We start from the raw sequence: 13,071 nt of genomic DNA, 5'->3' as shown, positions 1-13,071 counted from the left end.
CCTCATTTTTATAGAGTAGAAAGTTGAGGCTCAGGGAAATAAGCAACTCATCTAAAATACCAATGCCACCACAGTGTAGATGAGGGCGTTTGGGCCCTTTGGAGTCCATACTTCTGTGTAACTTACTATATTTCCTGTTTCCATTCCAAGAAAACTGAAGAGTTATATTTTTTCGATGTTTTGTCTTATAATCTCAAAAAGTTCAATATTGATGTCTTGTGGGACAATAAACTACCAACATAGATTTTCAGAGCAGCAACTCAGTTTCCACTGAATAGAGAAGTTGCTTTTGTATAATCTCACTCAACAAGGATTATCTTCTTGCATGCTCTTTAATGATTCTTTGTAATATAGCCAACACTGCTTTTTACTTCCTACTGATCCTAGTTTATACATCTACTCTTCAGTTGTAACTGTCACAATAGGTAAGGGTCCACTGCTGAGATTAGTCATTTTTCACTCATATTCACTAAAGCAGTTTTAGCATATGCCCTATAAACTCAACTCAAGTGATCATAACTTGAACTAAATTGATTTGGCTAGAGTTGCTATAAATACTTTTAAGTTACACTAAAGGTCCTACTTATAGTTTGCCATGATCTGCAATTGAATATTGAACCTAAATCACTTGTTTTTCCTGAAACAGGTCGTACTCCAAAAACACCAGACTGGTACAACCCAGGTGAGTTAAGAGAAATGAAATTTCGCTAAAGCTCTTTTGATTTTTAAATTGGTTCTCTATGTAGTCAGTTGTTTATGCCAACTTCTTCTCTAGCGTACACTCAAATAAAACACACATATCCTACCAGCAGGCAAGGATGGCTGCTGTGGGTGGAGGGGTTGAGGCTGGGATTTTCCTGCCAGGTGAGTACAGGAAACTGGCCAAGTCCATAACTCGGAAACCCTTAGTTCTTCCCATCAGCACAGCTCTGGCCAGAGATCTGTAATGCAAATGGCTCACTCTTTATAAATAGTGGAGAACACGGCCCCACATTCCAGGGGGAGAGCTAGCTTTGCACCATGCTAACTGCAGTCTTCTTTTTCTTCTTTAGAGCGTGCAGGAATTCACGGGCTTCCAGTTGTAGTTGAAGGAAGTGAATATTGGTTTGTTGCTGAACCACACTTGAACTTTGAAGAAGCTTTCCTCTACTGTGCTACCAATTACAGCTTTCTTGCCACTGTCACATCCTTCACAGGACTGAAAGCTATCAGAAACAAAATAGCCAATGTAATTTCAACGAGTGTGTTTTAAGCATGTTTTTTAATTTCTATATTGATGGAATGAAATAATACAAGGGGTCTTCAAAAAGTTCATGGAAATATATATTATGGGGGGAAAATGCCTAATGGTGAATTTTAGGGGCTTTTTTGCATCAAAAAAACTTTTAATTCCATTTTCCATGAACTCTTGGAAGTCCCCTCATACTTCAAAACTCTTTCCAAAATCTTTAAAACTTAGATGTTTTTCTTATAAAAGAGGAACATCCAAATTCAGTGTTTTACTTTTGGAAAGTTAAATAGAATTGCTTGTTTTAAAATATGTGATTAATAGATTAATAAATATAAATTTGAGGTGAGATAAGATAAAGAATCTTTATTCTTTTTCACATTTTAAACAGAAAGGTAACTGTCTAACTTAAGATTCTGGTTTTTTTCCAATGAGTAATTGAAAAATCAATTTTGGAAAAGAAAATTAACTAATATATTTTTCAATTTATGATTTAATTATAATAAAACATCGTAGATCCAGTTAACGTGCTAGTTCAAGTAACAATTACAGCAGCCATATTTTCTGTTCCCAAAATAAGACCTGTGAATATAAAAAGTGTTCTCAAATTCCTTTTTTTGGTGAAAGCACTGTGTTTATGTAATTTTGAAAGTAATGGGATGTCTTGAAACTTTATTGTGTGTGGTAATAGGAAGAAAAGGTTTTTAAACAGAAAATGCAGCCCCTCTAAGGGTGTATGTTTGGTTTGTTTTTCAGATCTCCAATGATGAGCAAAAGTGGTGGTTGAGAGCTAATGAACAGCCCATAGATCATCCTTTTTCAGGGTGTGTTATGTTACTGATTCTACTTTCATAAAGTTGTCCCTTAAAATGCAATACAATCTTACCCTATAGTAAGCGGGCTACTACTTGTAAATAGCTTTGATCATTAATGCATAATCTATCTAGATTAGAGCACTTCAAGTTCCTTTGCATGTTAGCATTAAGTAAAAAGTGGTATAAATGTCATTATAGAATTAAAATGGATGATTAAGAGCAGAATAGAATGGCTGACAATGTTATTGTCCCTCTCTCATTTTCCTTCAGCTTTCGTCGTCCATGGCACTATTATCCTTTCGAGTTTGGAGAGGAATGCATGTACATGTCTGCCAAGACTTGGCTTATCGGTAAAACTAATTCCAAATCCTGTACTATTGATTATGTAATATGTCAACTCTAGCTTCCATTATAGTCTTGCTCTTGTTTTCCTTCTGATTATGTGTTTGGTAGCTTCAACTTATTCTGATATACTTTTAATGACAGTAGATCAAGTTCTACGTGCAAATAAAGGTGATTTTCACTGTGAATATTTTAACTTCTTTTATCCTAAAGCAGTTATTTAGAGATGAGCTAGTCATTTCTGTAATCAATAAGCATATTGATAAATGTACCAAAGCAAAGCAGGCAACACTTCTATAGTTTAGGTCCTTTGAGCCCTTATTAAACGTCCCATTCAACCTGCTTCTTGCTTCCTGGCATCACTCCTTGAATGATGCAGTAGCCAGACTGAATATGTGCTTTTTGTAGGCAAGGTGGGTATGCTACAACCTACTGATAGGAATAATAATAGAAGATTGGACTGGGAAAAGGATAAATTTCAATAAATAAAAGATTGGACTGGAAGAGGGATCAATTCTAACCATTTGGAAAAGACTGATTTAAAAAGCTAAAGCCTTTCTGTAGGTTGGATTGTTTTTAAATGTGTTCTCCCTATAATCATCCTACTTTTTCATTTCTCAGACTTAAATAAACCAGCAGACTGTAATACCAAGTTGCCCTTCATCTGTGAAAAACATAGTGTATCTCCATTAGAAAAATACAGTCCAGATCCTACAGCTAAAGTCCAGTGCTCCGAAAAGTGGGTTTCTTTTGGAAATAAGGTAAGAGAGAATTGCTACATTGTGCACACAATGATTGCTTTCGCCTTGCACCTGTGGCCTAGAGGAAATGGTAGCCAATCACACAGCCTCCCTAAATCGTCTCCACATACATCAGTATCATTTGTGTCACTCTGCACTGTCAGCATCCATGGACAATGTTAACTCTCAAACTGTCATATCCACAGATAGGTCTTCCAAAGTGCAATAGTTCTATGCCCTTGCTACTAAAACTGAAGTTGCTGCGTGGTAATTGAATAAAATTGGCCACTGAATGGTAATCCACTGAACAGTAAGGGCACTCACTATACATATAGAAGAAGCTTGACTTAATTTCTGGCTGATGTATTTTTGTCTCTCTCAAGGAGAACATCTGCCAGTCAAATTAGAACAGCATTTCCCAAACTACCTTCTAGGGATGCCACATATGCTATAAGATGTTAGCCATTGGTTCTGTCACCAAATAGTAGCCTAAATAGGTTTGGAAAATGTTACAGTGTATTTGACTCTTTGAGATGCATAATCCATATTTGCATATGTATTTATTAGGAAATGCATGTGGCTGTTAAAAAGGAATTTCTAAGATATATTAAAATGGAAACATTTATTCTTTCACATAGAAGAAGTGTGCAGGTTGGCAGGCTGTGCTGATGTCTTCAAAAACAGGCTCCTTTTGTTTCTACTCTGCCATCCTTAATACACAGCCTCCAAGCTCAGTTTCAGGGTATGCTTTTTCTAGTGTCTTTTGCTAAATGCCCATCCCCCACCCCAAAGCCTTTGCCTGTATCTCCAAAATGTAAAAACCCTGAGAAACAATTTTGTATGACATTTCAAGAAGCACAATTCAAGATGTGTTACTCCAAGAGTAGCTGATTAGTATAGTGGGTATGCTGCCCTTATCAGAGTGCCTGGGTGTGGGTCCTGGCCTGTCACTGGTTCCAACTTCCTGTTGATTCAGATCCTAGGAGATGGCAGGTGATGGCACAAGTAGTCTTGTCCCTGCCACTCCTGTAGGAGATTCAGATAAAGGTTCTGGCTCTTGGCTTCAACCTAACCCAACCCAGGGTGTTATGGGAATTTGTTACTAATGGGAAGCAGCAGATGAGAAATGTCTCCATCTGTCTATTTTTTAAAGATTTATTTATTTCTACTGGAAAGTCAAATATACAGAGAGCAGGAGAGACAAAGAGGAAGATCTTCCATCTGCTGATTCACTCCCCAGGTGGCTGCAATGGCCCGAGCTGCGCCAATCCGAAGCAAGGAACTCAGATCCTCTTCCAGGTCTCCCACATGAATGCAGGGTCTCAAGGATTTGGGCCATCATCCCAGGCTACAAACAGAGAGCTGGATGGGAAGTGGGGCTGCTGGGAATAGAACCTGTGCCCATATTGGGTCCCGGCTCTTTCAAGCTAAGGACTTCAGCCACTAGGCTACCGTGCTGGGCCGTCATCTGTCTGTTTTTATCTCTGCCTTTCAAATAAATAGCGTTGTTTTTCAACATGTACTATTAGGTATGATGGGTAAAGCAGCCATCTGTAGTTCCAGCATCCTATAAGGGGACCAGTTTGTATCCCGGCTGGTGCTTTTTCCATTTAATTCCCTGTTATAGCACCTGGGAAAGCAGTGGAAGATTGCTGAAATCCTTGAACCCCTGCACCCATGTGGGAGACCCAGAAGAAGCTGCTGGGTTCCCACTTTGAATCACCTGAGCTCCAGCCAATGTGGCCATTTTGGAGAGCAAACTAGTGGATGGAAGGTCTCCCCGTCTCTCCTTCTTTCTCTCTCTGAAATTGGCTTTTCTAATAAATAAATGCGTATGTTTTTAAAATGTATTACTGTTCAATACTGTAGTGATCAAAATATTAAAAAGAAAAAGGAAACTGACAGCTGAAAATATTTGTAGTAAGTTTAATCCATCCATCGATTCAACCCAATGGGTACAACATCCCAGGCTGGGCCAGGAACTTCACCTGATTCTCCAGTGTGGATACAGAGGCCCAAGGACTCTGCCTTCTGCTGCTTTGTCAGGTGAATTAGTAGGGAGCTGGATCAGAAATGGAACAGTCAGGACTAAATCTAGCACATAACTAGGGCACTGGCATTGCAGGCAGCAGCTCAACTCGTTACATCACAATATCAATCCCAAAATTGGATTCTTGATATAATTAAGTAAAATTAAGAGCACAAGCTTTGAAACCAGATGAAACAGGGTCTATATTGCCAGTCTTGCCACTGTGTGGCTTCCTCATTTATAAAGTAAAGTAAGTTACTTCTGTTTCCCCAATTGTGAAAAATTAAATGAGATAATATTGTAAAATGACTTAGCACATGGAATTACTCAGCATATTGAAAAATATACACACAAATGATTACTTCAAAAAAATTATGGGAGGGCCCGGCGGTATAGCCTAGTGGCTCAAGTCCTCGCCTTGAATGCACCAGGATCCCATATGGACGCCGGTTCTAATCCCAGCAGCTCCACTTCCCATCCAGCTCCCTGCCTGTGACCTGGGAAAGCAGTGGAGGATGGCCCAAAGCCTTGGGACCCTGTACCCACGTGGGAGACCCAGAAGAGGTTCCTGTTTCCTGACATAGCACCGGCCGTTGCGGTCACTTGGGGAGTGAATCATCAGACAGAAGATCTTCCTCTCTGTCTCTCCTCCTCTCTGTATATCTAACTTTGTAATAAAATAAATAAAATTTTTTTAAAAAAAGTTATGGGAAATTAAATTAGGAGATGCTTAATTTGCTCAAAAAAAATCTATGCATAGTTTTACCATAATATTATCCATGAGCGTTTTGAACATCTTCAAATGGCATAGTTTGACAATTTTCCTTCAGTTATTTAAAATGAAATGTTTAGATCACAATTCTTATCTTTTAAAATTTCTATTTATTGGACCAACTCCGTGGCTCATTAGACTGATCTTCACTCTGCAACACCAGCATCCCATATGGGTGCTGGTTTGAGTCCTGGCTGCTCCACTTCTGATCCTGCTCCCTGCCTCTGGCATGGGAAAACAGTGGAAGATGGCTCAAGTCCTTGGACTCCTGTACCCATGTGGGAAACGCAGTGCAGGCTCCTGGCTTCAGACTGGCTGAGCTCTGGCGGATGCAGCTGTTTGGGAAGTGAACCAGTGAGTGGAAGATATTGATCTTTTCTCTCTCTGCAGATCTACCTCTCAAAAATAAATCTTGAAGAAAATGTTTTTATTTATGTGAGAAAGTAAGAGAGAGGCAGAAAGATCTTCCATCTCTTGGTTCATTCCCCAAATTGCTGCAGCGTTCAGGGCTGCTCCAAATGATAGTCAGTGGCCTGAAACTCTATCCTGTCCCCCACAAAGGCACTAAGGGCCTAAGTAGGTGGGCCGTCTCCCACTGCTTTCCCAGGCACATTAGCCATGGGGCAGGACAGGAGACAGAGCAGCTGGGACTCATACCAACAGTACACCAGGAGTATTGGCATTGCAAGCAGTAGTTTAACTTGCTGCATGCCAATGCTATCCCCTAAACCAGTGGCCTATGGCACTACTTTGTACATTACATTTCATAGCATGAAAATCAGCATCCCTGTAAGAAATAAGACATTTACCGGTTTTGTGACTTTTCCTTGTCTGTAATCTTATGCTTAAATTGCTTCTGTGTTTGCAGTGTTTTCTAAAGATCAACACCCAATATGCCAAATTTTCTCAAGCAAATGATATCTGTCATTCCTATGGCGGCACCCTTCCTTCCGTATTGAGCCAGAGTGAACAAGGTACCAGGACTGTGTGAGAAACACATCTTATTTTGATCTGAAATCCAAGTTAGTTTGAGGGGGCTGTAGAGAGCTGGTATATAAAAACAATTTATTCATCTATTTTATGGAGTGGATAAAAAGTTGTTGTGATTGATAAACAAAAGATGCTCATGGACTTCTGTGTATCTTTAATTTGAATAAGTCAAATAGCTTTATAAAAATCTCCTTCTCGCAGATTTTATTACATCCTTGCTTCCGGATATGGGAGCTACTCTGTGGATTGGTTTGCGCTGGACTGCCCATGAGAAGATTAACAAGTGGACAGATGACAAAGAGCTGATATATGGCAACTTTCACCCATTGTTGGTTGGTCGGAGGCTGAGGATACCAACAAATGTAAGTTTTCTTAACATCAATAATTACATAATCCTGTGAAATGCCCAAATCTTCCATAAATCATTAGATTAAGAACAAGGATCTATTCTGTGATTCTATTTATATAAAATGCCTAGAAGAGAGACAGATTTGTAAAGATAGTGGATCAGTGGCTTTACCTGCTCCCTGTGAAAAGCAGTGAAGATGGCCCAAGTATTTGGGACCCTGTACTCGCCTAAGAGAACTGGATGAAGCTGCTGGTTCTGGTTTCAGTCTGGCCAGCAGATGAAAGATATATTTCTCTTTGTCTCTCCCTCTTTATCTCTTTAACCCAGACTTTCCAATAAATAAATTAATAACTTAAAAAAAAAGCAGCAGCTAGAAAGGATGAAGGGCTTGAGGATAATGACTACTAACTATGGGGTTTCTTTTAGAAATATTGAAAATGTTTCACAGCTGATTAAGTGATGGCTGTACAACTCTTGAATACGCTAGAATTGTGTATTTAATTGTAGTTCAGTGGAGCTGTCGTAAGAACAGGTGCTTCTTCAGCCTTTGGGTGTGGGGCCTGGTTTTTTTGTGCAATGGCATCAGATCCCATTGCAGCTATTCCACAACCATGTGAAGCCCTCAGGTAGTAAGTTGTAAACTGCAGCAACTACAGATGTTGTACTTAACATTTATGAGCTTCAGGCCTCTATATCTTGCCCCAAAAAGTACATAATTGAAGGAGAGAAGAAAAAAATGTTCTTTTTGTAATGACACTGTGTAATTATTTCCCACTGCCTCTGTCTCAACTGCTTTGTTGATACAAAACTGCTTTGGCACAAATGAAGATGATTGAGAAATTAATGCAGTGAGTAAGCAGTGTTCCTGACAGTATAGCTTGCAGAAGTTTGGGGTTGGGAACAGAGGGACATCTAAATAGTGTAACTATATACAAAGTAAAGACAAAATTAATACTTAGTTGTTACATAAAATGTGGAAGCTTTAGAAGACAAAAAAAGTTGACCTTAATCCCTTTTGACAAGTTAGCTGTAACCCATAGTGAAGAATGCAATTAAATCATCACCAAAGACATAAATAATGAACTGAACAAAAAAATTTAGGAAACAGTGCTTATCCTTAGAGATTATGTACACTGATGTTTTCATTCTATTCAATTTTATTCTATTACATTGCATGATTTTTTATTCTGTCATATCCCATTCTGTTTGGTTTCATTATCTCAAGTAATCAGAGAAGAGCCACTGACTTAATTTCATGTTCTGCTGAATGAGTCTTAGACCATATATGAACTCTGATCCAGGGAATATTAATGAGTGTTTTAGCACATTTTTTTCTAGAACTTTCTTACTTTTTTATGACACATCTACTAGACATTTTCATGACTACACTAGTGTACCCTACTTATCTTAATATTATTGCCTTGTTAGCTTTTAAATATTTTACAGAAAAACTTAAAGGCTCAGTGAGCCTATGTAGATTTAACAATTTTAAACAGTTTTTAATGTTATATGTACATAAATGCACTATTTTTCTTGAAGGCAAGAATGAAAATATTAATATCACATAATATGGAATCGTGAAGAGGTCATAAAATGAAGAAAGAAGGCAGTATTATCACAAAAGGAGTGTAATTCATAAATATCTATACCATGAAAAATCTTATTCACACATTTCATTGACTTCCACATATAAGAGAAAACCTATAGTATTTCTTTTATTCTGTGTTGGGATTATTTCGCTTAACACAATCTCTGATTTCATTTATTTTCCATCAAATGTGTTGCTAATGTTTGGATTTCGTGCCTTTATGACTGTCATATCCCATTACAACATTGCCTTTACTCAGTCTTCAATGGATATATAGTCTCCTGTGCCACTGAAAGAGCTACTTAGGACCAGTGTTGTGCCATAGCAGATAAGGCCACTCTCTGACACCAGCATCCCCTGTGCGTGCTGGTTTGCATCCTGGCTGGTTCACTTTTAATCTAACTGCTTGTGAATGTTCTTGGTAAAGTAGCAGAAAAGAGACCAAGTCCTTTGGCCTGGGCAACCACTTGGAAGACCCAAAAGAAGCATCTTGGCATCTGGGTTTGGGCTGACCCAGTCCTGACTGTGCAGGCCCTTTTGTAGGAATGAATCTGCAGAGCAAAAATTTTTTCTTCCTCTCTAACTCTACCTTTCAAATAAAAATAAATATTTTAAAAGCCTGCTTGACAAGCATTTTAGTGGCTACACATTATTAATTGTGATAAGCTATTACGTACCTAGCCAGTGATGTTTGAAGTTAATCTGTTTTATACAGTAATAAATAGGGCTGCTGGAAGCATCTTGGTGCATAATCTTTACCTACATTTCAGCTACTCTCTTAAATTCAAAGGCAGATCAAAGGCTGCAAGTAGTTAGAAAGCTTGGATTGCCAAACTGCTTTCCAGAAAGGTGTATGAGTTATGATGCTGTCAGCAGTTTGCTGTGCTTGCCCACCCACCATCCCCAGCATATTAATGATTTCTGATGTGCAGTAGCAGTTAATGTGTGATGTACCCTCCTAATATGCACATTCCTTATTTCATCCAATGTGCATGATAGCTGTAAAATAGGCATGTAACCCCTGCTCACTCTTAGAAATGCAATCACATCACTTCTTGGCCTTCTGGCTAGATCAAGTATAGAAATACAGACATTTACACAACCACCATTCTCCCTGCTCTATGTCATTGCCTGTAAAGAATATTAGTTTTTTAAAATTCTTGCTAATTTTCTACATTATGTATTTTCATTGATATTTCACAGATTACTTATTTTAAAAAAAAAGACTTATATATTTGGAAGTCAGAGTATCTCTGATTTCATGTCTTTCTCCACATGCAAGGATTTTGAGAACCATGGTTGGCAGACACCAGGGTCATTTGTCACCATCCTGACTCACCTGGCAGGGCCGTCTCCAGGCTGTTCCTGTTGAGTATTACATTGACTGTTTGACTAAGATACTTTATTGTATAATTAGCTTTGTGGATTTTGAAAATCAGGAATAAATATTGGACTTTCTAAAACTTGTTTCCAATATTTAATGAATTGTCATATAGTTCTTTTTCAGCCTGTCGAAGTGTGGTATGCTACAAGTACATGAGTGAATGTTATATGAAAACATCTTCTTATTCTTTTTATACAATCTGATTGTTAAGTATGGATTCCTATCTTGTTACTGGGTTACAGTTGTTAGAATTCCATCTGAGAATGTTTGTATCTCTATCAAAGAGTTGATTTTTTTATGCTATATCAGCAGATATTTTTCTGATCACACCAGCTTCGCATACCATGAACTTGTGATGGAGTGCTGGCTTTCTGTGTTCTGCAACCAAGACTCGGCTTAGGGAGGGAGTTTTCACTGAACATTTGGAAGAACAAGCTACAAAGTGTTAGAATTTGTTTTGGAGATCCTTCTTTAACAATAGGAAATTTGGGGATGGGCCTTTAGGACAGTAGTTAAAATACCCTGTGGTACCTGCATCCGGAGTTAGAATGCCTAGTTGAGTCCCAGCTCTTCTGCTTCCTGTCTAACTTCCAGCTAATGTGCACACTGGGAGGCAAAAAGTGATGGTTCCGGTGCTTGGGGCCCTGCCACCTGCTTGGGGGACATGGGTGAATTTCTGAGCTTTTTAGCTTTGGCCTGGCCCAGCCCTGAGTATTGGAGGCAACTGAGGAGTGAACCTTTAGACAAAAGAACTCGATCTTTCTGCTTTTCGAATAAAATGAGAATAAATATTTTATTTGAAAGACAGATTTATAGAGAAAAGGAGAGACAGAAAGAAAGATCTTGCATCCACTGACTCCTAAGTAGCTGCAGCAGCCAAAGCTGAGGAAATACGAATTCGGGACCCTGGAACTTCTTCTGGGTCTCCCACTGGGTTCAGCGGCCCAAGGACTTGGGCCATCTTTCACTGCCATCTCCGGTTCATCAGCAGGTAGCTGGATCAGAAGTGGAGCAGGCAGCACTCAAAAAGGTGCCCTTATGTGATGATGACACTGCAGGCAGAGGCTTAACTTACTATGCCACAACACTGGCCCAGAAAGTAAATACATTTTAAAAACAAGTCCATGCTATTTGCTTTGTCCATCTTTTTATCAATCTCCTACCCCTATTACTTGATATACGTTTATGAATGCTACTTCAATATTTTTATCCTATTTTTGTTAGAGTTACTTTTTTTGCATTTTCTAATCTGTATTAATCAATATTTGTCCACTTTTCATTAACAAAATAGTTAATGCTACGTCTTTACCATCTCAAAGTTTTACTTCCGTCCCTTTTTGTATTTCTGATTTTATGATTTCCTGCAATTATTGTATCTCAATATTAGTTTAATATTTATGGAGTAAGAAAATAATATTAATAATACTAATATTAATATTAACATTTTCTATCTGTAGTTCCTACTTTAAACTCATTTTTTACTGTTTTAAGTGCTCTGTGTTTCAAACATAGGGACAAATAGTGGAACAATATATATTGAGTAAATTTGTTGTGTCTGATTGATTTGTAATTAGAAAATGGAATCTGGATACCTTTAATAACCAGAAGCTTTTATAGTGGCTCGTAAGCAGTAAGTACCAGAGCCGTAAGGCATTGTTTCCATTGTGTTATTACAAAGTTTACAAACATTTTGAAGGTTGAATTTTTAATTATGTTTTGCCAACCTGAGCTATCAACAGTGGTCTTGGTGTTAAATATTAAAACAGTTGCAGTTTTATTCCTAATAATTTTATGCTTTTATTTTTTTAATCAAACTTGACACTATTTTGTTGTTTATTTTCTGAAGTTAATTATCGTTTCACATGATTTGAAAGTTTATCAGGATTTTCATGGTTACTTCATACAATGGAAAATTCCATTCTAGAAACTAAAATTTTCTTGCTGGGATTTCCAAGGTGTTGGTTCTGCCATTGTGGATGCCTCTTTGCCTTTTGCTTAGATTTTTGAGGAAGACTCCCAATACCACTGTGCTGTAATACTCAACCACCCAAAGTCACCTTTCACTGGAACGTGGAATTTTACTTCCTGCAATGAATATCACCCTGTATCTCTCTGTCAGAAATATTCAGGTACCAACGATTAACTGGATAACTTTGATGCTTTATATTGTTAAGTATATATGATTAATTTTTACAGAAATCTTACAAACAGAATCGTAACGTTTGGCGTAGATCAATCCGCACTGATTTGATGAGACAGATCATCTCAAGTGGAGTGTGATTTTGTTCAAGGACCGTTGCTAACCCTAGCATGGAGTTAAATATATGATGTGGTGTATTAGTATATTAGCTGTCTGATGATTGTAAAATTCTAGTTGGATTTTGTTCTTTCATTTCTCACCTTTTCAGATTTGTTTTTTTACTATGGGAAAAGGAAAAGAAAATGCTTAATATTTTGAAGTGAGTCTAATATAAACATTTACTGTTAGACTTAACAATATAAAGAGTACGTTAAGCCTGGGAAATGGATCGTTGTCTGCACTGTTCTATAATACAAATAAAAGTGAACTATGTATCCAAAAATAGAAATCATATAGGAGTCATATCCATTTGAAAAAAAATTGCTTTTGAAAAGATACCTTGGTTTTTCATTGGCCTCAGTGAGTTTTTAACAAATGATTAAGAAAAAAAAAATTGTTCATGTAATGAGAACCTTTAAACATTTCATGTGCTTTAGCAGGACGTTTTTTGCTTAATTAATCTTTGCCCATTTCGCCCACCCTTTCTGGTTAGTACATTACTCAGAGAAGTACTGCAAAACAATAAGTCAAATAC

The 13,071-nt window shown here is 37.8% G+C and overlaps 1 protein-coding gene across 1 annotated transcript in view; it reads left to right on the top strand.

Moving 5' to 3' along the window:
• Window positions 1-13,071, top strand: part of LY75 (lymphocyte antigen 75) — an 83,357-nt gene that overhangs the window by 49,810 nt on the left and 20,476 nt on the right. Inside the window, exons 17-24 of the mRNA XM_040971615.1 lie at window positions 647-682; window positions 1,053-1,228; window positions 1,985-2,052; window positions 2,314-2,393; window positions 3,007-3,146; window positions 6,795-6,900; window positions 7,118-7,278; window positions 12,237-12,366. Of these exons, the coding sequence (XP_040827549.1) occupies window positions 647-682; window positions 1,053-1,228; window positions 1,985-2,052; window positions 2,314-2,393; window positions 3,007-3,146; window positions 6,795-6,900; window positions 7,118-7,278; window positions 12,237-12,366 (897 nt within the window). The remainder of the gene's footprint in view (window positions 1-646; window positions 683-1,052; window positions 1,229-1,984; window positions 2,053-2,313; window positions 2,394-3,006; window positions 3,147-6,794; window positions 6,901-7,117; window positions 7,279-12,236; window positions 12,367-13,071) is intronic.

Source organism: Ochotona curzoniae, unplaced genomic scaffold (genome assembly GCF_017591425.1).
Source record: "Ochotona curzoniae isolate NIBS_2020 unplaced genomic scaffold, NIBS_Ocur_1.0 contig_2210, whole genome shotgun sequence".
In the NCBI taxonomy this organism is placed as follows: Eukaryota; Metazoa; Chordata; class Mammalia; order Lagomorpha; family Ochotonidae; genus Ochotona; species Ochotona curzoniae.
This window is presented reverse-complemented; position numbering and strand designations above follow the sequence as displayed.